The 26,484-nt window shown below is 48.4% G+C and overlaps 2 protein-coding genes across 9 annotated transcripts in view; one reads left to right on the forward strand and one right to left on the reverse strand.

Annotated features, from left to right (window-relative positions):
- Positions 1–15,336, reverse strand: part of ZBTB1 (zinc finger and BTB domain containing 1) — a 77,471-nt gene extending 62,135 nt beyond the window's left edge. For 2 of the 7 annotated variants that reach the window (XM_084522785.1, XM_084522784.1), the window contains exons 1-2: positions 15,080–15,322; positions 3,731–5,642 (exon numbers count right to left, since the gene is read on the reverse strand). In XM_084522785.1, coding sequence (XP_084378911.1) covers positions 3,731–5,622 — 1,892 coding nt within the window. In that variant the 5' untranslated portion in view covers positions 5,623–5,642; positions 15,080–15,322. Of the gene's footprint in view, positions 1–3,730; positions 5,643–15,079 lie in introns of all 7 variants that reach the window. The other 5 variants (XR_014694087.1, XM_084522782.1, XM_084522787.1 and 2 more) reach the window with 5 other exon arrangements.
- Positions 15,337–17,392: 2,056 nt separating this feature from the next.
- Positions 17,393–21,720, forward strand: ZBTB25 (zinc finger and BTB domain containing 25). 2 transcript variants are annotated; one of them, XM_084522795.1, is made up of 3 exons: positions 17,393–17,795; positions 18,376–18,555; positions 20,093–21,720. In XM_084522795.1, the coding sequence occupies exons 2-3, from the start codon at positions 18,383–18,385 to the stop codon at positions 21,228–21,230; spliced, it is 1,311 nt and encodes a 436-aa protein (XP_084378921.1). In that variant the 5' UTR covers positions 17,393–17,795; positions 18,376–18,382; the 3' UTR covers positions 21,231–21,720. The 2 variants fall into 2 exon arrangements, with proteins under 2 accessions (XP_084378921.1, XP_084378920.1); XM_084522794.1 differs by lacking the exon at positions 17,393–17,795 and adding an exon at positions 17,802–18,093.
- Positions 21,721–26,484: the final 4,764 nt, after the last annotated feature.

Raw genomic sequence — 26,484 nt, forward strand, 5'->3', positions numbered from 1 at the left:
TCTAGGATATTGTAACTGCAATTGTTTTTTTTTTCAGGTCTACTTTCATTCTGTCTACACAGTGACTGATTTTTCTCACAGCAGAAGGGCTGAAACACATCAATTCACACTCCTGGGACGTTATCCCATGGGAGAACACCCCTTTCCCCAGGAGCAAACAGCTGTAGGTAGGCTTGGCACCCACCCCTTCTCCCTGTTCAGAGCACCTAAGCCTGGCATTCTGGACCTTTTCTTCAATAGTCCAATGCTGTTCCTCTGCATACCGTCACATCACCAAAAACATTCTCCCCATCTATTTGGGAGCAAGGCTGCCTTGTTTTTGCCTAATTACCTTTGATTTGTTCTCATATACTCCCCAATTACTTTTTGGGCTATTTCAATCATTCTTTTTCCTCTGCCTGCATACAAGTAGATCTACTCTAAGCTTCCCTGGCACTCCAATTCATGCTCTTTTTGAGCCTTATTCTGGGCATTCATACGTGTGAACTCCAAGGCACTGTTTTTTCCTGTTCTTATGAAACAAAAACTTCAAATTCAATAGGAAAGTTTTAACAAACTTTCCTTTGTAAGGATAGTACAATACCTTTTATATTTGAAAAACAAAGATATTTCAGAGTGTTTGTAGAGTTAGATATCACCCAAATATTCGCAATTCCTAGATTTAACTTCTGTAATTGACACTCTACCCAAATTAGGAAGTTCGGTTTGTTTGTTGAGTTTTTGTTGTCATTGTTAAAGTATTTTTGGGTCAAGTTCAGATTTTAAAGAAGGGCTCTTGACCCTGAGCAGGAGTGCCAACAAATTACCATTAGCCTTCCCCTGTATTCTGGAACAATTTTTCAGTTTATACAAGTCACCTTTTCAACAAGATCCTTAATCTGCTCTCTGCTGTGCCGCTGCAGTGCTTCCAGCACAGGGGCTGGCCGTCCTCGGCATACGATCCACACCATGAGTCTGTGCCGTAGTGAGCTAATCACACAGGCTGAGAGCTCTCCCAGCCAAGCTGAGTCATGCTCACTTTGGTCTCACAGGCGTCTACAGGACATTTTATCCACCCACTCCTCCAGGCTCCCCCTCCGTGCCACCTTTGGGATGTTTTCCCCTCTGCTTCCCACTCTACAACTAATTCTGTTGAGCCCTTCCAGACTTTACCAGTCCCTGCTCTCCCACCGAGCCTTAGCACTCCTGCAGCTCTCCCCATACCACAGGGCTCCTCTTTCAACTCCCCTGGCACCTTCCAGCTCACCCTCACTTCCCTCAGCTGCTTTTCCCAGTTCAGCCATAGCTGATATCTTAAGATATCTTGAGAATCTGCATGTCAGAGAAATTTGGTGTGCACCCCATTAGGCCTCCCAACGCTTCTACAGCACTGGACTGACTGCTTTGTCTCTAAGATGATCATTACAGACAGTTAAATATTTTAATATCCTGCTAGTCACCTTCTTGCCACTGATCCAGAGCTACAATTGTTTTAAGTGGCTGTTTTAATTCTTATATGCTTATCTTTTAATTCTTATATGCTTAAGTCCAGCTTAGAATCGTGGAACAAATCCCAGGACAAGAGAAGCTCTGAATTAATCGAAACGCTGGAGTGCATTAACATCAGCAGTGTTTTCAGTCCCAGTGCTATTCAGGACTTGGCTGGCTTCAGATCTGTACAAGAAACGGCAAGATTGAGCAGTCACAGCAGAAATGCAAAAGGCTTATGCTGCAGCTGAAGCAGCGTCCTGGGAGCCAGCTGCGAGCTCAGGGCTGCGGCCTGGTGGCTGGGCCCGTCGCCATCACCGTGCCTTAGGAGAAATGCTCGTTAAACTCCCGAGAGAAATTCTGACTAAAACTGAGTAAATGCAAGATGATTGATACTCAGTTCCAGTAGAGATTCTGAACTGTATTAGTTTCTCTAAATAGTCTAACATTAAAGCAGGATACCCCTGATAATCTCCAAGAAACAACTCTGACAGCAACATGAGCATGGAAGCCCTGGACTAGGCCATCAGCTCCTGCTCTCAGCCCCAGCACTGACACACAAGGTGGTCAAAATCACTTTCTTCTCTCCATGAGTGGGAAATAGTGCTATCACCCTCTTTGATAAAGTGAGATCTGCTGGGAGAAAGTCCAGGTAGCCTTTATTTTGTAATAGTTTTCTCTACCATTTCATATTAGGATCCTATTCCCCCACAACTAAAAACCATGCGCTTAACAAACATTTAGACAGCTGATGCCTAAGAGTTAAAGCTGGTTGCTCTCTCAAAGGCCAGACTGCCTCACTGAGTCGTTGCCAGCTGATACTTAGTACGATTTTTAAATTCAACTGAATTAAGAGACAAGCTACACAGATTGGGGCTATACTAGAATCAGAAAGAAATCTTAAAAGGCATTAAATGTCTTCACATTTATTAAGCAAACTCTGCAGTCTTTTCTTGTTATATTCTCATTGAAAAACAGAACAGTCAGAAAATTTCATGAAAACAAGAAACAAAAAAATCTAAGATAAACATGAGCCACGCTCCCCCTTCCCCTTCCCACCCAAGCAATGGGACTATCTTCACACCCATCCCACTTAACTTCCCAACAAAAGCAGCAAGGCACCCATTTACAGCTAGGCTGAGAAATGCAGTCTTCAATGCACATCACAATTCCGTATTCCTAGCAATCCACCATAGCCAGTCTTCCCTTGTATATTACCATAAGCAGGTTATATAGACCCAGGTGGGTACAAATAGACAACGCAAGGCCAACGTCAGTTGTACAGCAGAAGTGCCCGTTACAGTTCTGCTAGAATTTCAAGTCTGGAAAATGACCACTCTGCAGGGAACTCCTCAGTTATCACAAGTCATCAACTCCCTTTCCCTTTGCGCACGCCAGTCCAGCTCTGCAAGGTTTAACTGAGCCTACGCGCTCGGACCACTGGGATGCAAATTTCAACAAAGCCAAGAAGCAGAGGATCAGGACAGCCAGCTCTGCCCTTACAGCAGGGTCAGAGAGCAAAGGATTATTTCTTGTCATTGTTCTTTTTCATTTTGAAAATTAATTTGGGGAGCATGAACAATTATGCTCTTGCATGTTAATCACTGTGATCTAAAATTTTCACATGAAGAAACAACACATGGAAATATTGAAGCACTCATCTTATGGACATGGATCCGAGAACTGTTTAATAGCAGTCAGTGAAGGGGTAACATTGTGCTTTTAATCTACAGTTTAAAAATAATGATTTGTATATCTACTTAGTAAAACAATAAAATTAAGAACAGAAACTGGTATTAGGAAACAGTGAAAATGTAATAATTAAACACATGATGCTTTTCAAAGCTATATACTTAATGAGCCTAAATAGACACCTATGATTAAGAGGGTCTTAAAAAAAATAATAAAAAAGACTTATTTTCAAAATTTTTTTTTTTGTAATTTTTGTCTACTATACTGTATGCCTTGCTTTGGTGTTCTCTCTGCTGCCAACTTAATGTTTTAACAGTATGGTTATGCTTATGTTCTTTTCAAATGCTTGGCATTATAGTGGGATCTCATATCTTTTCTCAAATTAAATTTTGCTCCACATACTCCACATGTATACAGATGAACATCCATGTGCTGCTCCAGTTGCTCATTATTTGGGAATATCTGAAAGCAGACCTGGCATATAGTCTCTCCAGCTGATAAGTGAGATATCATATGCCGTACATGGTCATGTTTTCTGAAGTTTCCTTGATCACAAATGGAACAGACATACCTGGCCATTCCTTTGTGCATATCATTGTGGAGCCGCAACTGGCGCTCTCTTAAGAACTGCTTCCCACATGTCTGACAAACAAACTGTTTTTCCTTGGTATGAACAGTATAGTGTTCCCTCAAGTGACAACGCTGATAAAATCCTTTCCCACAAAGATTGCAGAAATGCTTACGTCTGTGATCTCTCTCATTCTCTTCCATCATGGAATTCTTGAACAGATCTTGCTCTAGGCAGTTTGACATATGTTCAACCACCAGGTTTTCAGTTTCAAAACGTTGACCACAATTAGGACATCGGAAAGGACAGGCAGAATGCTTATATAACTGTTTTTTTTGAAGGCTGTTCATTTGGAAATGACTGTCCCTGAAGTCCTCTATCATCTCTGCAAACATCATCTCCCTTATTTCTGACTGGTCGTCAGGGTTTTCTTCCAAGTCCATTTTTTCCTCAGAATTTCTGATACCATTCATGGTCAGATCCTGGGGTTCTCCACAGGTCTGTGCATGATCTTGTAACTGTTTGCCTTTGACCAGTATTTGACCACACTTGCCACAGGCACATATATTTTCTATGTGTTTGGACAAATAATGAGAGGACAAATCTTCCTCAGTGATTGTTAGCCCACAAAGTTCACAGGGAGCATTCTCCACGTCTTCCTGTACCGAAGGAGCTTTCCTGTTAAGGTGCCGTGGACTCTGTAAACACTTTCTTTCATCGTCATCCATGGATAAACGAGGTTTTAAAGTCTTCCGAGCATTTCTTTTCTCTCTGATCTCCTCCTCAACATAGTACCTGTAAAGCGGCTCTTCCTGCTCATCATCTAGGTCGTCATTGTCAGAAGACTCATTGCAGTCTTTATCTGTCACTTTAATAATATTAAAATCTTTCAGCTCGTCTGCAGGACTGTCCTCTGGTTCCATCTTGATAATAATCCTCTTCCTCTCGGAGGCTCTACTTCCTTCTTCACCTGAGGTCTCTGATGCAACTGTGCTGCTTTTCCTGCTTGTAACATTGGACACAGGAGATGAAGAATCATCAGCAGCTTGGCTTGAGTCCCCTTTGTATTTTTCTGTTTGCGTAGAGATTATTTTAGAAGTAGAGTCCTTTTCACTAAAGTCTAGTTTTTCAGCACCGTAGTACCTGGCACTTTGGTACGAATGCCTGTTAGTGCACGTTAGCACGTGCTCATCCAGTAACTTCTCACAGCTAAAACTAAACCCACAGCTGTCACAGGTGAAGCTTCTTCCAAAACGGCGCGAGTGGGACACACGCTCTTTTGTGTGAGAGAATTTGGAGGTGGTGCTTTTTTTGCAGACATCAAACAGTTGTTCGGGGAAACTGCCTAGCTGCAAAGCTTCTTCATCGGGCTCTTTGTTATGGGATGTATTAACTGTTGAACTTGGCGGCTCCATGCCCCACCTGTTTGCTTCGCTGCCATTTCTGGTGAGCGTGTCTTCATACATTCTCACACCAAATATCATTTTACTATTCTGGGTGCTAGAAGCAGAAGATGAGCACTTTAAACTAGATGAGTCTGTATCCTGTATATCTTCTAGACACTCAGGTACATTATATAGCTGTAAATAGTTCATGGCCACTTTAAATTGCTCAAAATTGGCAGGGGCTGTCATAATTTTTCCTAAATACATGAACTGTAAAATAAGATCAAAGCATTCAGCGCTAATCTTCATGTTGCTTAGATTCAGCTGGGCTGTAGTGTGTTGATGGTTCATAAAAAACATCCTAAAATAGGAGCTGCATGCAGCAAGGACTGCCTTATGTGCTTGAAAATAAATATCATCGATAGCAATACAGCAGTCACACAGAAAGCCCCACTCTCTTTGGTTGTTTAGCTGCTGAAGGACATAGTTGCTGTGGCTGGTTCTTGCCATCTTGTACTTCAATTATAGCCCTGCATAGAGAAGAAGACATCTGTTAAACCATGAGCACAAAAAGCAGAATGTATTTAAATGTAGGGAAGAACTGCCATCTCTTTCCTCTCCCGATCTTCCTATTCTCACACTGTTTGTGGTATAATTTCCTGTCTGGAGATCTTTGCTGGTAACTATTGTTGATGCCAGTGAAAACATCCATAATTCTACGTTCTCACCACTAGACTTACAAGACTAGCAAACTAATAAACATAACCACCACACATGTCAGTCAGAGCAACGCTGCTAGAATATAAATTAGCAAACATGTATCTCAAAGTCCTCCAGCCAAGATTTTCAGATATGAATTCTGGATGCTGAACTTCAAAAACTTCACAGGGCAGACTTCTGTAAGATGGCCCCAGGACAACAGCTATGCGAGGTGAGCCGACTGTAAGAAACCACCTGCTCGGTCTCAACTTGCCTTTTTCACCTGTCAGTCCAAGGGACATATGATGCAACACATTACTGGAAACCAGGCTGGGCTCAGACTGGTCTTTCCCTCCCCATTAAAGGCGGCTGAGAAGAGACACCAGCGCAACATCCACACGCCGTTTGCTCTTTAGGGCAGCTCAGGGATCTTCTCGACCTTATCTGCGAGGCCTCTTGCAAAGCAGGAACTGTAAAACTGAAGCGGGTTCTGAGAAGCGCGGGGCTGGCCGGGCCCCGCAGGCCCGCTGCCGACGGTCACTATGCGGCAGGGGGGCAGGAAGTGGTGCATGCCGTGCCTCCAGCTCCTCTCAAAACCGCTCTTTCAGAGCAGCATAATACAGCCAAAACATTTAGATTGGAGACCGGACAAAGTCAAAAAAAAATCAGCTAATGGAGAACTGTAAAGGCCAGCAAGCCAGAGATGGAGGCTCTGAGGGATGAAGCCTCAAGGAGGAACTGCAAACACTTGAGGGAAAGTTCTGTGAGTGCTGAAAGCTGGTTTAAATGAAAGGACTAACTGGTCTTAAACAGAAAAGAGGAAGAAAACACGCTGTTTTATGTTAATAAAAAGATCCAGAAGAAATATATTGCACACAGGAGGTGCGCATTCAATTCACAGAAGATAAACTGTAACCAAGCAAGGCGAAATTCAATGGCTAGTCACCACTGACTTTGGAAAAACCTTTACTGATACACAAAATCTGTAGTAAATACACAGGGAGTAGGGTGGGGCAGTTTAAAAAAGCAAAAAAGTATAAGGAATACCCTAACTGAGAAGAAAAACCTAAAGCAATAATGAACACTCTTAACATCTTGAAAGATTATTGCAAGCAATAGAAATAACTGCAAGAGATTTGTATACACAAAGTACAGGCTAGCAAACAACATAAATCAATCCGTGCATTTCATTGAGTCATAAGCTGCAGTTTAATACGTTACTGTTGTTTCAAGTGTCCAACATTTAAACAAAATACACACAAAAATGCTCCCTGGTTTCTTCTTATTCCCTCCCCATCATCTCCCTAACAGCTTACATCTCCTAGAGGCTGCAAAACGAGCAAAGAAATTAAATCCCACGATTAGCATTGAATTCACAAGTCAGAGGTGTTGCCTGGGTTGTTAAGCAGCAGACCTAACATTTGTCAGTGGTCTCCTTCATTCCACCAAGCACTGCCATGGAAGAAATGCATTCACGCTCTCCAGATGAGGAAAGGCTCACCCCTGCCCAGCAATATTCCTGCTGCCAGTTCTACCACAGCACTTATGGATCGCTGCCAGCAGAAGACTGTCTGGCACCAGGAACCCTGAGATCTGAGTTGCATTATACTGATGAAGAGCACCTGAACGACAGCTGCTCCTCTCCCCTCAACCCAGTCCTCTAACCCCAAAACTCAAGGTGAGCACCCTGCCATAACAATTCTCTGACCAGTTTGGCCCACTGACATCCACTGCAGAAATGTGACTTGTAACAATAAATTCCTTTAATGGTTTTCTCACTAACTAGCAAAAGGGTGGCTGTAAAAGTAGAATCTCTGAAACAACTTCATGTCTTTTCTACAGAAATTTGACTATTGTCTAAGTCACTGGGTAACTTCAGTTATTTCTGAAGGAAAAAAACAACACAGCAAGGCTCTCAACATCAAGCACTACAAAAGGGCACTTCATTCTTCCAAGTGCTAAGGTGTTTTGTATTTGTGGTAATTCATTACATACTTAATACTTGATGAAGTATGCTTTATTATATTCAAGAACAGCAGCTGCATAATGACAAAGAACTGACTTCAACCTCCATATTGTAAGACTGACCACCAACAAGATACAGTGAGAAGATGCAGTCTAAGACACCACTAGCCTCTAGGTATGAATTGCCATCACGACAAGAAAAGGCTCAGGACTGCTAGAGGAACAATGTTTTAATCTTCTTCTACTCATAAAGTTGCAAGTTTAAACTTTTCATTTAAATTTGAAGGGTTTTGTGCACGATAAGTATTCCACTGTGTTTTCCAACAACAAAAAAAAAAAAAGTAGTGCAGGCAGCAAGCCTGTAACCAAGAAGTTCACAAATATCTGCACGCACCTGCAAGGAGAGGCATTGCAAAACAGTGGGAGTGATCCAGCAGTCACTGGAGCAATGGCACAGACTCGACTTCTCTTTCTTCTGTGAAAAAGGTGAGAGGTATCTCCTCTTTTGACAGGGGAACTCTTGCAGAGCTTTCAGCACTTAAGTCCTGATATGCAAAAACAACCCTTTGGCAATGCCTATCTCCTACCACTGCTCTGTAAGAAACCAGCCTGAGCATGAGTTTGCTTGATCGGAACAGCAAGGTGTTCAGGTGTGTACACAGCCTCTATCACTGTAGTACTATATGTAGGTATTAAAATAGAGCGCGTTTGAAGTTATCTATGTTAATGAAAGTACTGGCAGACTTCCTCTGGATGCTGTATTAACCTGCTGTACGTAACTATATATTTACAGCTGCCAACGCTTCCCACTATGAGAGCCTGCGTTGGTCTATTTAAAACTTCAACACATCTCAACCAGCAAAGGCAAAACTTTCCTTTTGAATTGCCTGTTTTGGACTTTTTTTTTTGCCAGAAAATTTCAGCTGGAACGGTTACAAAAAATGAGGTTAAGAAAAAATTTTGTATATCTAAATTATTACTCTTTAAAATTCAAAAAAGTTTCTCTTCCAAAATCTTGAAACAGAGACTTCATATTGGAGAAAGAGGTATGTCTTAGACAAGTTCTTGGTCACAATACAAAAATCTACCTGAATTTGGCCAAACTAGAAGCTTAGGGGGAAAGAAGGGGGAAAAGATGGTAGAAGTGATAAATTTGTTCATACTTCAGACTGCTGTGAGTTACTAAAATGTCAGATTACAGCCTTGCTGAGAACTTTTCATCCTCATGTAGCTCCTTTGTATACGGGGGCCTGTTGGAGCCATCCCACCTAGAGCAAAAACACCTTTTTTCTGCCGCGTGTCACCTCCACAGAGCCATGAACTGGTAGCAGGGCTTGCTGCAGTTTGCTCCACACCACGACTCACCACTAGGTTTTAGCATCCCTCCTGGCAGACAAAAGGGAAAGACACCTGGTTTTGGTTGAGGACAGCCAGGGCAAGGAGCAGGCTTAGTGAAACTGCATGGAGATTGGGAACTGTAAGAAGGAAGTGAGGGGAAAGAGCGAGGGGAAAGCCCTGGGAGCAGGGAGGGCAGGGTGAGACAGGCTGGGAGGGAAATGCTGAGCTGAGAGGGGATTAGGAACAGCAGTGGGAGGAAAAGATGGTGCAATGAGGATCTAAATGGGGGAGGGAAGCTGCTTGGGCAAGAGACTAGGAAGAGCCAAATAGGTAGGGTGGGGGGAGATGCTTATGCAGGGGAACAGACAGGAAATTATCATAGCAGGCACCCGTTCAGAGCTGGAATTGAACCCTGGATTCCTGTTTCTGCTGTTCCTTTGCCACCAGAAATTATCACAGGCTTGCTGACAAGCTCCCTCCCAGTCAAGAGCAAGCACTGAGAAAGTCATCATTTGTCATTATTTTATTTTAATTGCTGAAATGTCAGGGATCTGCATTTATCACCCACATTAATGGTTCGATGCTGAAAACTATTTTTCAAGTTTTCTTTGGAAAGAAAGCAGGCATTAGAATAAAAACACATCTTTTTGAAGGAAACCCAAGGTCTCAAAGTTAAGCTCATACACAAGAAATGACATAATTAAGCTGAACTCCAATACAGTATTCATTCAGCAGCCTTTTATGTATATATTGTAGTCTTCCAACCTTTCACCAAAGGTTCCTTTCCCTACTTGGCACACCCAGGGATCTGTCCAGGGATAGATCCAAGCAGCAGTGCTCTTCACGCAACAACACAAGATCCCTGCTCATTTGGCATAGGATTTGGAGGATATGAAGCAAATGAGACTGGGGGGAAGAAGAGGAGAGTCCCACGACAAAGAACACTGCTTTGGAGAACAGCATCCCAGCTCTCTCAGTGTCAGGACAAGTCATGCTAACCTCCCTCCCCACCAGTCTTTGGTAAGTCTGGCAATTGTTTTTTAAGATGCCCAACTTCTTCACACCAGGAAAAACAATCAGCAACAGCTGATATCAACAGGAGCTACCCTCTGTGTATTAAGCACTAAGTATCCTGGAAAATTAAAGCTCTAGGCATGTGAGTTTTTCCATCCAAAATTCGTGGGTTTGATCCTCTCTGACCCTGTTTCCTATTTCAAAATGAGAATTGTGACCACTTGCCTGACTAGCACACCGCATTTGTGAAGCACCCAAATACTGTAGTCACAAGGATCGCAGGGAAGTCCACGAGGAACCTAAGTGACTCCATCTTCAGCAACAATTGATCTGGGCAGTCAGCACAGCCATGGGCCTCGCCGTGAGCAATACTGAAGGATGCAAGAGGTGTTCTGAAAAGATATACTAGAACAGTATCTGATACAAAAGCAAGAAGTATAGGTATTTTAGTCAGGTAATTTCAGTCTGATCTTCAAACTCAAAGTCTCCATAGCCATCTTCTATTTCTAGCGAATGCTTAGATTTACACAGCAAGGCTTTGATTAAAGCTGTTTGTATGCCATCTTTTTTTTTTTTTATTTTGAGTCACTACTCAGGTACAATTACAACTTAGATGTTATCATGAACAAGGTGAATTGCACCACTACACTAACCAAATATGTTGTTTGGAAGTCTAGAGCCAGAAAGAAGAGGCATTTACCAGAGCTCCACACTTTCTGTCATCTCCTCAAGTTCAAAATTTTTGCTTCTTCAGTTCTAAAACATTTCAGGAAAAGTCCTCAAGCTTTTCCTTTTCAAGCCTTTTAGGGAGACTGGTAAAGTTCTTTTGCTAACTTCTCTGTCTTTAAAAAAGAAGTACCACAAGGTTCACGATTTAGGAGCCTCTCGGCTCCTAAAATTAGTAGGTGGTTTTCAAAACCCAGCATTTCCACTGCTGAGCAGGCAAAAACAGAGTGCTTACACGCTTAGTTGCTGGCTGCTTTTCTTTGGAAACCAAGAGCGGGCTGGACAAAAGTATAATAAATGAGTGGAGAATTCGGTGCTAATAGAAAACGAGACTGAAAAAAACCTCAAGAACACAACGCCCAGTTATCCAAAGAAACAGGAGCGTGGGCAGCAGAAAGCAAATTCCGCATCCCATTCTCACAACGCATCTCGCTCTGACGCAGGTTGCCAAGAACTCTCCTCTCTGAAGTTAAATTATTCTGCCTCCATGGGTCAGATCCACCAAAGAAATCAGATTCCTAACTGACAGCATCTAGATGCTCTGGAGCAAATCCTACATGACACGTCCAAGCTCTGCATACGATGCCTGAGAAAACTGCACACTCAGCTAATGCACTGACCATGGATGGAGTGGTCAAAAGGCAAGAAATTTATCTAGACATTATCAAGAGGGAGCCACAGAGGTTGCTCTAGCACTGTAGAGTCCAAGAAAGTGCTCTGCTTACCCAAAACTTGCAAAAAAAAAAAAAAAAGAAAAAAAAGGGGGCCAGGTGACCACCGTTCACCTCAATAGCAGGTATGGGTAAGCTACAGTTTGTGTTGTAAGAGTAGGCTACACGATCATGAATTAACAGTTACGGGAATTCCACATACTGCCAATGAAAACCTAATTAAGCTCCATTATTTGGACTATGAAGGACTGACAGTATTATTTATCCTCCCCCCATGGTCCTTCCAATTAGCTGCCTTCAGGCACGCTAGTTGTGAAGCTGCTTGAGATGATGTAGATACTCATCTGCATACACATCCTGATGGCTGAATCAACTCATCTGAAACAGCCTCGTTGCCAATGTATAGAAGAAATAAGTTTCAGCTAATACCTGGGTTCAGCCTGAACCCGGGAAAGGTAAGATGCTCCAGCCCCCAAGTGAGAGCCCTCGGAGCCATTTGCTCCTTCCGTGCACAGAGCTCTCCATTGATTCAGCATCCACGTGCACAAATGAGAAACAGACGTGGAAACTTAACAAGTTACAGTTCTCAGCTGCTAACCCAGAACTAGTTAAGATGCCTTGCACATTCACAGGTAAGGACACTCCTCAAAAGATAAGGAATAAAATGTCAGGAAAACATAAGCGGTCAAATTAAGGAAACAGCAACTTTTGGAGCTTTAGTTCAAACTATCTCAACTTCAACTTTAGATCCAGTCTATGAAGTAAGAAGTATTACAGAGAGTTTTGTGCAGTCTTTTAAAGTAACTTGCTAGCCACAAAAGATTACTCTAGATGTTCACAGTCATCATTTATCTGACACCTCTACAGTTGTAAGAAGTGGTCAGGCAAAGTGGTAATGACATGTTTATAAGATTTGTGGAAAAACATCCTGACACCAGATTTAAGCCTTGCAGCTGAACGATGAGTCTTTCTACCTGGCCTCCCCAACTCACCCCCTTATAACTTCAAGAGGCATCTTGGTGGTTTCTGGGGATATCCTGAGACCCTCAGACAAAGATAAGTGTGCCTTCCAGAAAAGCATCCTTAGCTAAATGCAAGCTGTGCTCCAGTGCAACAGGTAGGGTATGCATGAATGAAGCAGAGTAACTCGTGACACGCAGGTCAGACTACATATTTCGTTGACACTTTCCTGTCCTAGATGCTTCAAAATTTACTTGCAGCACATAAGAAAAATAAGCTGCTCAGGTCTCCATTAAATGAGGCAGGTTTAAGATGGAAAAAAAGGGCAACAGCTAGCTAAATCTAGAGTTTTGCAATGGCAAAACATGCACAAAGAAAAAGTTGCCAGACAAATTTGAGGATATAAATGGTCTTCATGCAAATTATGTCAGCTGCTGTGCCCACATACTGTGTCTGCAGCAGAGCTCTGTGTGTGGTGGTGTTTACCATGCCTAAGCAGAGACAGGGAAGATAACCCAACTGCTGGGAAACCACTAGTCAAGCTTTTTAAAAAATGCACACCGTGTTTCTCACACTATGTGCATGCAAGGTTCGGAATAACCCTCGAGAGAGGGCTAGCTGAAACCACCGAGGGGAAATACTCCAGGACTTTTAATCAGGAAACTTTCATTATCTCAGTTCTGAGCAGCTTTCTTTTTCCCCACACAGCAGGTAAGCAGCTACTAAGGCTTTGTCCACCCCAGATTTTCAGAGCTTTTCCACCATCAGCAACAATGGAAACCTGTGAATAAAGCAATTAACCTCACCCACACAAGCAAGAAAGCAGTTAAAACCCCAAGTCACTCCCTGATATGAGTACTCTCATCGCGATCACTGCAAATCCCCGTGCCAGTGACAATGCTGGCTGATTCTGACGAAGAAAAGCCTCGTGCCAGCAGAGCTGAAGCATCTGTTAAGCCTGTGATGTTGCCCCACACAACTCCCAAGCTTTCTGGCTGAGTGGAAAAGGGGGTTTCCACTTCTCCTCCGAGCTCCTCGAGCAGCACCACCCCATGTGTTTGCTCCCTAAACCCTCTTGCAGCCCTCCCTCACCCATCCAAACACCCAGGTGTATCCCAGAGCGGGCCGAAGCGACTTGTTGCTACTCCTCATGTTTTCTGGCCAGTCACCCAGAAATCTCTCCACAATCTCATCAACTCAGTGCCTGGGAAAGCCTCTGCCAGCACTGCAACGGGGCGCGTTTGGCCAGTTTTCTCCGTGGCCATATGGTCTCAACGCCTCTCCCCTGCTCGCCACGCGAGCTCCAGCTCTAATTCGGTAAGAGCGAGAAGCCCACGGCCCCCCTGCTCACAACTGCTGTGTGGGTTTTTCCAAGAGCCGTAATGAGGAATGTTAAACAAACACCTTTAATTAAAGGAATGTTTGTTTAATGTAATTAAATGCCGACAGAACACAAGACTGCTTCAGCCCCAGAGAGTTTTGCAGCATGCGCTGTACCTTGCGAGAGCGTAGCGCAGGGGGAATAACACCAGCAGACGATACAATCTGGCAGTAAACATCCCAGTGCTCGGCAGCATCCACCCCGTGCTATCCCTCTACCCATGCCTACGTGTCAGGAGGAGCAGGCGCTCGCTATCAGCCGACAGACGGGCCAAACTTTGGATGCGAGTTAGGAGAGAGGAATAAAAACCCAGCCCCAAACCCCCGGCGTTTTCAGTCCCGCTTCCTTCGCTCCTTTCGCTACCTTTCTATCCAGAGGAGTCCTTTGAGGAACGAGCCTTTCAGCACCGCTCCCCGAGCAACAGAGGGCTTGTTTTTTTTTTTTTTTTTTGCGACAGAGCAATTCCTTCCCTCCCCGCCGCCTCCAGAGCGAGCCCGAGCGGTGCCAGCCCGGGGTGAAACCCAAGTCTCCCGCCTGGCAGGGTGGAGCATTCCCTTCGGGCTCCGGCTCCCCTCCGTTTTTTTTCACCCAACTACCGCAACTCGCTCCAAGTTTGGCTTTAAAAAGAAAAATAAATAAATTTAAAAAGAAAAATAGAATAAAGGGAAAAATAAACAGAACTTGGACGGCGTGAGGCTGAAGGCGCTGCGAGCACGGCGCGCTGCAACATCTGACGTGACCCCAAGCCCCGCAGCAGCGCCCAGCCCCGGCACCTCGCCGGGCCCCCGCAGCCCCCCGCCCGCTTCGGCACAGCCCCGAGCCGAGCCGAGCCGAGCCGTGCCACCGCCGAGCCGAGCCGTGCTACAAACGAGCCGGGGGCAGGCCGCCCGCCCAGCGCAAGGTCACCGCGGCGGCTGCTGGCCGAGAGCCGTGCCGGGCTGAACCCAAATGAACCGGGCTGAGCCCAAATGAGCCGGGCTGAGAGGAGCCGAGCCGAGCCGGGCCGTGCCGCCCCCCCCCCGCCCCACTATGGCGCGCCGTGCCGGGCCATGCCGCGCCGGGCCACGCCGGCCGCCCGGCACTTCCCACCTCCCGCCGGCGGCGGAGCTGCGGCCGCCGCGCTGCCTGCTGCCTTCCTTCCTCCCCTTCCTCCTCCTCCTCATCCTCCTCCTCCTCCTCCTCCTCCTCCACCGGGCTCGGGGGCTCCGCTTACCCGCGGGGCGAGGCGGTAGCGGCGGCCGAGGGGGAGCTGCCCGTGCTGCGAGCGCTGCTCCCGCCGCTGCCGGTGCTGCTGCCGCTGCTGCTGGCGGTGCTGCTGCTGCTGCTGGTGCTGCTGGCAGCGCTGCAACAAAGGACTTCCGCCCCGCCGCGCCTGCTGCTGCCGCAGCGCCGGCTCCGCCGCGACCGCACGGGGCCGGACCCCTCCCTCCCTCCCCTCGGCCCCGCCGCCGCTGCTGCTGCGCCGCCGCCGACAGCGCCGGGGCCCGGCGGGCGGCTCCCTGCCGCGCTGCCCTCTCCTCCCATGCCGCCGGGGATGCTGCGGCCGGGGGCGCCCCCTCCCCATGTGCCGCAAGCCTCGCCCCCTCCTCCTCCTCCTCCTCCTCCTCCTTCCCCCCCCTTCTGCTTCTCCTCCTCCTTCTCCGCTTGCATCCCCCCCCCCCCCCCGAGGGCATTGCTAAAGGGTGGGGGGTGTCCCCGTGCTGTGTCTGCATCCCCACGGTGTTGTTCCGGAGTTTTCGCCCCCGCTCCCCCACCCCCCCCATCTCCAAAATGAGCCCCCGGGGGATGGCCCATGTGGGCGGCCGGAGATGGGGTCGGGCAGCCGCGGCCTCCTCCTGCGTGGGGCGGCTTGGTTACCGAGGTGGGAGGAAGGGAAAAAAAAAAAAAAAAGCAGAAAAAAAAAGCAACTCCAAGTTGCACGAGGAAGTGTTTGCTTTCTGCTGAAATTTCGCACGGCCGTATCCCTGCCGTCCCTCTTTATACGCTGATGCAGAGAGCACAGAAGCTGGCAGCAGCTACCACATTTAATCACAGATCCCGAGCAGAGCACTTTTTTTTTTTTTTTTTTCCTTCTCTCTCTCTGAGTTTTCCCAGGCCCTCCTCCCATCACTCTCCCTGAACCTCTCCAGCTCCACTTGAACTGTCCCGGGTGAGTAAATGGGATTTCCCGAAGCTGCGGGCGGCCGCTCTGCTACCTGCCACGGGGCTGCTAGGAAACATCTGCCAGGTCAGGCTTTTCTCCTGGGCTTGCCACTTGACTTTTCCACCCCTAAACTGACATCAGTTGTTCCCCGCACGCATCAGAAGCGTTTAATTTGCAGAGCTCCTTTGTTTGGACACGTTTTCTAGAGACGCCATCAGTTTCGTGTCAAGCGCAAGTATCCAATATCCCTTCTAGCTCCAGACAAGCTGAAGGGAAAAAATTAGTGGTAGCCAACTTAAAAGATGTGATTACAGGTTTGAAAATGGCAAAAGCTACAAAAGTAACAACAGAAAGAATGCACCAAAATAGCCACCTACAACATTTACATGTACCGGCATTGATCCCTGCTCCCAAAGTTTCCCCAAGGCATCTTAACTTGACAAACCAAGTTAACAGAGTCCTGATTTCCAAGTGGGACACCACCCCTTCACCCTGTGCACGTTTGGGGATTTTCTAACCACAGCTGAATAAAAGCAGAGCTTTCAAAATGGGTCCCACAGATGCCCTCGTTTCTCTCCTTGCCATGTTGCAGCCTGGCTCGAGGGGGTGATGCCCAGAGGGCGAACCTGCACACCTCCTTCAGCCTTTTTCCTGCCTCATAGGCCAAATGGCCTCCTTCAGCCAACCCTGTCATGTTTTTCAAATCACACTGAAAAGTTTTTGCTTGTTTGTTTGTTTTTTTTTTCCATAGTTCACCAGTCTTTTTCTTTGCAGCTCCTTGCACAGGGCAGCACAAAAGGTGCCCATGCAGCTCTGCTGTGTCCCAGCCCTCCCCACACAAGTTGCTGGAGGAGCCTCTGCCACCTCTGGGTGACACTTGGCACATGTCACCCTGTTTTTCACTCCATCCCCAGGCTCTCAGCGACCTCCCATGACATTTGCCTTCCCAATGTATTTTTTACTATTATTTTCTGGCCACGGAGGAACAGCGAGCAGACACGTCCGTGGAGATAGCTGCAATCACGTCCTGCTCTCACATCCCAGCCCAGCAGTGCGGGCTGTGTCACCTCATACCCACAGGGCCCTGGGATATTACAGCCAAACACCAGCTTCCACTTCCCATCGTCGCTCCCATCATTTTGGCTCCAGCTTCTCCGGAGCTCTTCAAAGTCCTCTTTGGGCTGGAGTCAACCTAGATAACACGTAAATTATTAATCATTTAAATAAATAGCATGCCGTCTGCAAATAGCCACTCACTCTGCACATGGCTCGATAAATATGTTAAACAACAGGAGAGCAGAGCACGAAACCTCCAACCACTTTCTGCCAGCTTTTTTTTTTTTGGGGGGGGGGGAAGAAGAGCGGGTATTGCTGCACGAGGGGCAGCAGGAGCGCAGCTCCATCACACCTGGCTCCTGCTGCTGTACGAGGAGCGCAGGAGGGCACGATGAGCCCTTTTATTTCACCAGAAGAAACAAAGCACGGGCTGATGGCTCAGGGAACTTTGAGTCAAGGGCACAGCTTGAGGCTGGCGTTGCGCGGTTGCCGTTGCGCTCAGCTCCGGGCCGCGCAACAACCGCGCAACCCCCGCGCAGCCCCGGCGGTCACTTTTTCCACCCGGAGCCGCCGCAGCAAGGCGGGGGCGGCCTGGCCCGGCTTGGCCCGGCTCGGCTCGGCTCTGCCCGGCCCGGCTTGGTGGCAGGAAGCACGGGGGGAGCAGCGCCCACCCCATCCGCCGCGCAGGGAGCGGGCGGAGCCGCGCAGAGCCGGGGCTGCGCTTCCGCGGGTAAGAGGCTGCGCGGGGGGAGGCTGCCCAGCAAGCGCAGCCTCCTCCTCATCCTCCTCTTCCTCCTCCCCCTCATTTTCTCCCCCCCCCCCTCCCACCCCGGGTGTAATTTTCGGGGGAAACAATAGGGAATATCAGCGTTTGTTTGCAAAGGGGCCGTCGGCGCGGCGCTGCACAATGAGGGCTTTGTTGGGCGGCACAGGGCTCCCTCTGTGTGCGCGCTGCCGTGCCCCTCTCCTCCGCTCCGGGCCGCGGGTGTAGCCGGCTCCTGAATGGCACCGGTTGTGCCCAGCCAAAGGTGTGTGTCGGGGGGCAAGGAGGGCACCTGCACGCTTTTTTCTTTTTTTTTTTTTTTTTCCCATGGGAGAAGCTGCCCTGCTTGTGGCAGCAGCCTGGCGAAGTCGGGGAGAGGCGCTCAGCTCCGGGAGCTGGGATTTGGGGTGTTGGTGGGAAGGGACGAGGCTCCCCAAAGCTCTGCCCCCGTGCTCAGCGTCGTTTCAGTGCTGAGAGACCAGCGGCTGAGCCTGTGGGAGCCCTGGGGTTTCTTGCAGGGATGAACGCCTTGTTCTCTTCCCTGCAGACACGCCATGGACACGAGCGGCCACAGCGTCCTCCTCCTCCAGCAGCTGAACATGCAGCGGGAGTTTGGCTTCCTGTGCGACTGCACAGTTGCCATTGGAGATGTTTACTTCAAAGCCCACAGAGCGGTGCTAGCTGCTTTTTCAAACTATTTTAAGATGATATTTATCCATCAGACCAGGTAAGGACGCGCAGCTCTCTTCCTACCACCCTTTAACTGCTCCTACCCTTTAACTGCTCTGCTTGACTTTCAGCTTTTCCCCTTTTTCTAAAGGTGTTGTGCAGTCCATAAAACCACCCTCGTTAGCCAGCGCACGCTGCTGTTCAGGCCCTGCATCTCAGAGATGAGAAATTTGTGTGAGCAAAGGGATTAAATGCATGGGTGCCCCGGTCCTCGCGCAGTGACACCTCGCAGGCTGGCATTGCAAGGACACGCATTGCCTTGTGGTGATGCATCTGTCACTTTGTGATGGCTTTTGTGCAGTCCCCTTGCCCAGATCCGGTGTGTTCAGGCTTTGCGTGCGCTGGCCGTTCGGCTGCCTGGAGCTGTTGGCTGCAGAATAATCCCAGTGACAGGCCGCTGCTCCTCTGTGTGCCTGCTGGAGTGCGGAGGCTTCGTGCCTTTCTGGAGAGACCAGTGAAGCCTAATTTCAGGTCCCGCTCAGCAGGTGTCCGTGCCGTAGGCACCGCCACGAGGCTGAGCACTCATCTTGCACTTTCACAGCCGCCGCGGGCCGGGAGGGAGGCGCAGCCCTGCCCGCGCTCTGGCCACGCGTTCCCACGCAGCCTTCCTGGCACCAGCGTTGGTGTGGCCTCAGGAGTTACCCCAGCAAAGAGAGAGCAAAACACATTTGGCTAGATGGCTTTTCCGGCCCGGCTTGCTGGGTGGGACTGTCCCTTTTGGCAGGATCCGCGGGCTTGAAGCAATCAGGGAGCCGGAGCCTTATCACAGGTCTGCGCCTCAGACTCGTGCAGATAAGGGGCAGGACTGCGATCACCCACTTATTTCAAGCTGCTGCTCCGATGTTTCACCTGGCTGGGTCCTAAGTGGTTCTGCAGGTATAACGACGTCGGTGCCGAGTTCTAATCTCGCCTCCGAGCTGGAGCTTGCTGCTTGTAACTGATTAATCCCTCTCTGTTCCCCTTCCTGCCCATGCTGGTGAGGGTCGCGGCCTCCAGCACCTTCGGCGGACAATCATTATCCACCCGCACGCAGCCCTTCGGCTGGGCGTGAGAAGATGAGCAGATTTCCCGGGCGATAGACATTGTTTGCTGACACTTAAGTGCAAAGCTCATAAAGATTACGCAGTGGTGGCAGCTGAATTTATTACTTAAACACGCAGATGCTCTCTGCCTCCTGTCGTTGGAGCGGCACACACAGGAGAGGTGCAGCTCGCATGGCACTGCTGGTTATGCCCCATCACAGCTGGGTGTGCATGCGAGTGAGGGGTAGATGGAAGCTGGTTCTTCGGTGCACTTGTACACGCAGTTGTTACAGTCCCACAGATAAAAAAAAATCAGTCACTCTGCTCTACATGCTCTACAAGGCATATGCGCTTCCTCAGGTCTTGGCAAGGAGCGCTGCTCGCCCTGATTCTGGAGCCAGGCGTCAGTGCCCACACTCTAAAAGCAAACGGCGGCGCAAATGAATGGGCAGATAATGGATCAGGGCTGTAATTGGGAGCCGAGTATGTACTTAATCATCTGTCTTGTTTCAGTGAATGCATAAAGATCCAGCCTGCAGACATCCAGCCTGACATTTTCAGTTACTTGCTGCATATCATGTACACGGGGAAGGGGCCGAAGCAGACCGTCAACCAGAGCCGGCTGGAGGAGGGCATCCGCTTTCTCCACGCTGACCACCTCTCCCATATCGCCATCGAGATGAACCAGGTGTTCCCCTCAGAGGCCGTGCAGTCTTCAAACCTGTACGGGATCCAGATCTCAACGGCCCACAAAACGGCCAAGGAACGTCTGGGAGCGAAGGAGACGCTGGCCAAGCCTGGTGGCAGGTCTTCTGCCCAGGGCGACCACCCGCAGCTGCAGCTCTCCCTCGCCATCGGGCTCGACGACAGCTCCCTCGAGCAGCAGGTTGCTCGCCCCGCCGCGCAGCCGGCTGCTCTGGTCAAGCCAGCAGAAGAGCTGCCAAAGCTCTCCGTCTCCGTAAAGCAGGAGAAGTGTGACTCGGAGCCTGTGGTGTCCCAGAGCTGCACCCCTCCTTCTCCGGACGTGGCAAACCCCATTTTTGCCAAGGCCAGCCTCAGGGTGCACTTGTGTCACTACTGCGGGGAGCGCTTCGACTCCCGGGGGGGGCTGCGGGAGCACCTGCACACCCACGTCTCGGGCTCGCTGCCCTTCGGCGTGCCGGCCTCCATCCTGGAGAGCAGCGACCTCGGCGAGGTGCAGCCTCTGGCGGAGAGCAGGGAGGCCGGGGAGGGTCACCGCCTCGGGGCCTTCCTCCTCAAAGAGGACGAGCATCAGCTGGAGCACCCGAGCTGCGGCGACCTCGAGCCTCTGCAGATCGGCCAGCTCTCCCTCATCTCCAAGGACCATGAGCCGGTGGAGCTGAACTGCAATTTCTCTTTCTCGAGAAAGAGAAAAATCAGTTGCACCATCTGCGGCCGCGCGTTTTTCCGGAAGAGCCAGTTGCTGGAACACATGTACACGCACAGAGGGAAGCAGCCCAAGTACGGCCGCTGCCAGCGGCTGGAGAGCCCCGCCACCCCCAGGTTTCGTCCTTACGGTGACAGTGAGAGCGTGGGGAAGAGCCCCGGTTTATCTCAAGACCACCTGGACGAATGTATACTGGAGTCTGATCTTATCCAAGAGAGCGTGGACACTATCCTGGTAGAGTAGTCCTTCCCCTTCAGGCGCTGGATATGCGGGCAGTTTCCGTGCAGTGGGTGGCTGCTCTCTAGAACTGTCTTTAACCAATGTTCCCGTCACCACTGAGCTAGTGAAGAACTGTGTGTGTTTGGCCTGTGTGTTTACTTTTTTACTTCTCTAACTTTTAAACTCAAGCTAATTCAAATCCAAGTCCTTCTTGGAAGCCTTCATGTAACTCAGTTACATTTTGATAAATGTGAATTTATTATGACTCTGCTTTACTCCAGTTCTTATTGTGTTGCTGGGCGTGAGGTTTGTACATTCCCTAATACACCAAGTAGCATCAAAGGATGTTTGTATCCCCTAGAATTGCGCTTCTGAAGTTGAGGGAAATGTAGAGGGACATATATATTGTTCTTTCCCCAGATAGTTTGTTTTTAATTTAAATAAATATCTCAAGGAGATAAATCTTGAAGTTTGTGTTGTATAATTGCAGTTAATAAACCTCTATATAAATACACGCGGGAGCCCTAAGACTGATCTTTTCAAGGGAATTGGTTATGGTGTTGCTGCAGGGGTGGCAACCTTGTGTTCAACCAGCCCCGGAGTGTTTGTCAGTAGAATCGTTTACATTTACTTTGAGACATGAGCTCAAGGGCTTTGCATGCGTTTTTCCTCTTTCCTGCTCCTCCTTTGTCAAGGGCTAGTGCATGAACAGAGATATGTGGATGCCCCCCTAGGGTCGTGTCCCAGTATTGAGCTGTCTTTGCACCAAGGGATGAAAGCTGCAAGGGAGTGTCCACTCCTCAGCGAGCTTCTCTGGGGACCATGTCCTGACCTGAGTCAGAGGATTAAATAATTCACAAGGTTTTACTAGGAACAAATATATAATGTGCTATTTTTTCTGTACTTCTGGAGCCACTTAAAATGGTAAAACAGACTCTTTTTACCCTTCATTTATCATGACTTGATTTCTGAAAAGTAATCATATCCGAGAGGGATTTAAAATTGTACGTGTTCCTCTTGGATTGATGTTTCATCCCCGTGTAGTTTTCCACCCAAGGTACCCACGCCTCCTGCCAGACGGGCTCCAGCCCATCCATCCCTCAAGAGCAGGCTCCTGAGCAGAGGGCCCCAGCCAGACATACGGTGCTCTTGTGGCACAGAGATTTCTTCTCCAGCAAAGGGCCGAAGCTTCCTCCCTGCCCAGTAATCCCATTATCCAGCTTGGGGGGAGCAGCAGCGTGCTGGGGGTGTCCTGCCAGCCCCTGGGGACTTGAGTCATTGTCTTAGGAGAGGGGCATCCGAACAATGGTGAGAACAGCTTGCTGTCAAAACGCCCGGCCTGCGGCCTGCGTCTCTTTGTAGCCAGGCCCCTTGAGCTGTGGTCTTTGAAACAGTCCCGGGGCAAGATGTGCAATGAAACCACCGCCAGACTGAGAGCCCAGCCGAGCTCTTTGTGCGGGCGGCCACTGCCTCTGCCGGGCGGGGAGCTGCACGCTGCAGGGGACGGAGCGGCCACCGAGGGCTGCCAGATTGTGTTTTGAGACAAAGGGAAAAACCAAACAGCCTTTGAGCCTGCACGGACGATGTCAGGCAATGCACGCTGCAGTTTGCTATGTGCCTGCCTGGTGGGCCGAGCGCTCTGCTCTCTGCATGCCCCTTAGAGCTGCTCTCGTGTGACTGCACCCGAGCTGTGGAGCTGGGCTTCAAAAGCCTTTTTTTTAAGGCTGGCAGACAAACGCAGCCCGACCCGTGGGGCTGCCAGCTCCTGCCGAGTCCCTGGCACATTAGCAGGGCCGCAGGAGGTGTGCAGCTGGGGCCTCGGGCTCCCCTGGGGCTCCCCCAGCTTCTCTTTATGCAGGACGGCTGAAAAATGGTATTTTATAACAGCCCACTGTTGTGTGTGACGCTTTGTCGAGTGCTGCTTGCTTCAGCAGCCTTCCCATACTTGATTTAAGCCCCTATAGCATCACCCAGGGGGGTCGGCCGGGTAGGGACAGAGCTGCAGGGAAGAAGCAAAAGCTGCAGAAAAGAAGTAAAAGTGGCAGCTTTCAGACACTTCAGGGGGAGACGGGCACCTCGCTAATTTAGCTGCATGCCTCAAGTGCCTGAATTCATTCGGATTGACAGTCAAATGGCCCTGAGTGCCTCCGCAAACCCCACCGAGGTCAACAAGACATGAACGTATGGCAGGCATGCTTCATGCAAAGGACGGTAAACAAAGGACTCGCTATTGAGGACAGCAGGAAATGGGTTTGTTCACTTTTTGGCCATTAAAAGGGAGCTGCAACAACAGCTGTGACCGCGGGCAGAAGTCAGGTTCAGGCAGGTACCTGCAGGCTGCCACGGGCATGTACGGCTCCTAGGGTACATGTCCTGAGGGTGATCCTGATCTGCAAATAATGCTGACAGCCAAAACATACTGTGACCAGCACCGTGGGCTGTAAGTCTTTGAAAATCTAGGAGTATAAGACTTTTTTTTTCACCATTTCACCCCTTTTTGGTGTATTTTGGCTCATCTTTGTGGTGCCAAGCATCTGTGTCATCAAACATCTGGGAGAAGCATTTTTTTTCATCATTTGCAATACAAGAAATGTATTTTCAGCATTTTTCCTCTGAAAGTGTTAAAGTGCTGTTATAATTAAAGCGGTAGAAGAAGCCTGAGACAGAAGCCTTGTCAACTCAGAGCTATGCTAACTGCAACCACCCCTCGCAAGCATCATTCGCTCTCAGTCTTGTGAATAGGAAATAATTTTAGAAGGCAGTTACATTTTCTGAGCAAGGACAGCAGCTGCTCCTGGATACAGCAAGAAGTTTTAGCCCTGCATGTAGAAGGCACTCAGATTACTTAACGTGAGGCAGGAGCATGCTTGAAAAATCTGCCTGATGTACAGCTGGGCTTGAAAACTATTCTTTAATATTTATTTTCCCATGAAAACATAAAACCTTTGTCCCAGTATGCAGAATAATGATCTTGGTAATTCTTTTCGGACATCTGCCATTGGTTGGTCAACGCACATGGGCATAGGCAAAGAAAGACCCAGGGCGATGCCACCTGTAGCTCAGGGCTGACCGCCCAATGCATGCTACACAGTTCCCAGGTGGGCACTCTGACATATTTTTCCCCTGCCAGAGCCCACATGCAAATGTCTTCTCCTCCCTCTTCCACCCTGAATTTCTGTTGAGGATGGCAGGGGCAGTGCCGGCTGCCCAGGTAATGGTGCTGGTGGGCAGGTGGCTTCTCCCAGCTCCTTGATTCCAGACAGAATAATAATTAAACCCACCTGAAACCATCAGCTCGGTGGGGGTGGCAATTCAAGGTCGTCTCCCATTTCAGCCTTTCCATGAAGGAGAAGCAGGCCTGGACCATTTGCTACCAGTGGCCAAGGAGGGAGGTTTACCCTGGGCTTGTCACAGCCTCCCGGGAGTCTGCTGGCAGCAGGTTGCAACACACAGCTGCACTCATCTTCAGCTTTGCTGCTGGATAAAAAGCAGACAGGTTTTCCTCTCCTGCTCCTGTCTTGGTATGCCAAAAAGGAGTGCTCTGTGTGGGCGCCCCAGCAGTCCAGCACTAGGAAAATCTATTCTGACTGGTAAGAAGAGGGGAGGACGGACTTGCCCTGAATTACATGCCAGTGAAGTATTTACAGTTGGAGCTGTGTCAGGGCTGAATTCCCTGAAACGCAATCACGGCGCGTACCGGATTTGCATGTTTCATTAAGAAAAAGTAATGACACAACTTCAAAAGCAGCTTAATAGAGGAAATGCTCCCACTGAATATTCCAAAGCAGGCACCTCAGCCCTCAAAACCCAGGCATAGCAAAGCTCAGCATCTTGCCTCCTGAATTTCACCTGAGATAAAACACCCTGGGGAAGCCAAGCAGCCGCCCCCCAGCCCAGCTGCCAGGGCTGCTGCTCCATGCCCCCCCCCACCCCCCCAGCCCTGCAGCCTTCATCTCACCCAATTTGGATCGCAAAGTGTGCTTTCTTAACACCTCCCCTCTTTTATATCCAACATGTTTATCATTTCTCTCTGATGTGATAAAAGCAACCCCTGATTTGGGGCATTTTTTGCCAAAATCCACTTTTCAGCTAAATGGTCTCTACAAAATCCCAACGTTTAGCAAAGAATTTCACTCTTCAAAGCGTGCTGCAAAAAGAAAGAAACATGCAAGTGGTGGCTCCTGAAAATACTAATCTATATTGTTCCTTAAATAACCATGTAAGCAATAACATCCTCTGATTAGCTAAACAAAAACACATTTAATGTAAAGATTTTTATCTGGCTGCAAATTAAAATATTTCATTACTTTAATACCACCCAACAAGAGCTAACAAGAACCATTTCTCTGGGAAATAAAACTGCAGATGTAAAATGATATTAAAGAAAATTGTTTAAATCAATCTTTTCTCTTGGAGCATTTCATTATTTTGAATTACAGAGGTCGAAGCCCTGTATCTATAAGACAAGCAGCGTTATGGCTTTGCTGCTGCTAACACGTGAGTCCACCAGCAGGGTCCTACTTCTATCCATCACTCCCCAGCACAGAACAGAAAGATTTTCATGTATTTCACAACTTTACCCAATTTCTTCTATGCATGTGTGAAATCTCTCTCAGATTTTCATTTTATATATACGCACACATGAAAATATCCATATATTTTTTTTTTTTTCAGGGAAAGCATCTTAAATTCAAATGCTGGATTCCTGCTTGCTGTAGATTTGGTCGATTGAAGTCTGCGTGGCAGCAGCAACCTCCAGCAGCTGGAGGTCTGGCCCTCAGCAGCCTGCACATCTCAATGCTCTTTGGGTGCCACAGGGCTGGAAAGAAAATGCAGTATTTGTTTGAGCCATCATTGTCGACCAGCAATTTTCACAAGGAATGTTTCAGCAAATACACTTGTTTTCTGCTGGGCTCAGTGTTGACATAACAGAAAAGCTTTTTATCCCTCTGGAAGTGTTCCTGGGCATGAGTTACACTATTTAAGCACTCTCTTCTTTGCTGCTAATAATTAAAAAAAAAAAAAAAAAAAAAAAAAAAAAAAAGCTGTGGGAAATGAAAATACTTAAAGTGACATGGCAAAGCATGGAGAGGGGACTTGTTGAATAGAAAGCTGGATAGTCCCTGCCAAGAGGAGCACTGGAAACATCTGGGAAAAAAGCAGCAGTGCAGACTGTGGGGTGAGCAGAACAAATTAATTCATTATGATGCTGCTACAAAGCAACACTTCCATAACCGAGAGGTGCAGCAGATCAGCAAATACTTGGATGAGAGGGCAG

Source organism: Aythya ferina (genome assembly GCF_964211825.1).
Source record: "Aythya ferina genome assembly, chromosome: 5".
NCBI classification, from domain to species: domain Eukaryota; kingdom Metazoa; phylum Chordata; class Aves; order Anseriformes; family Anatidae; genus Aythya; species Aythya ferina.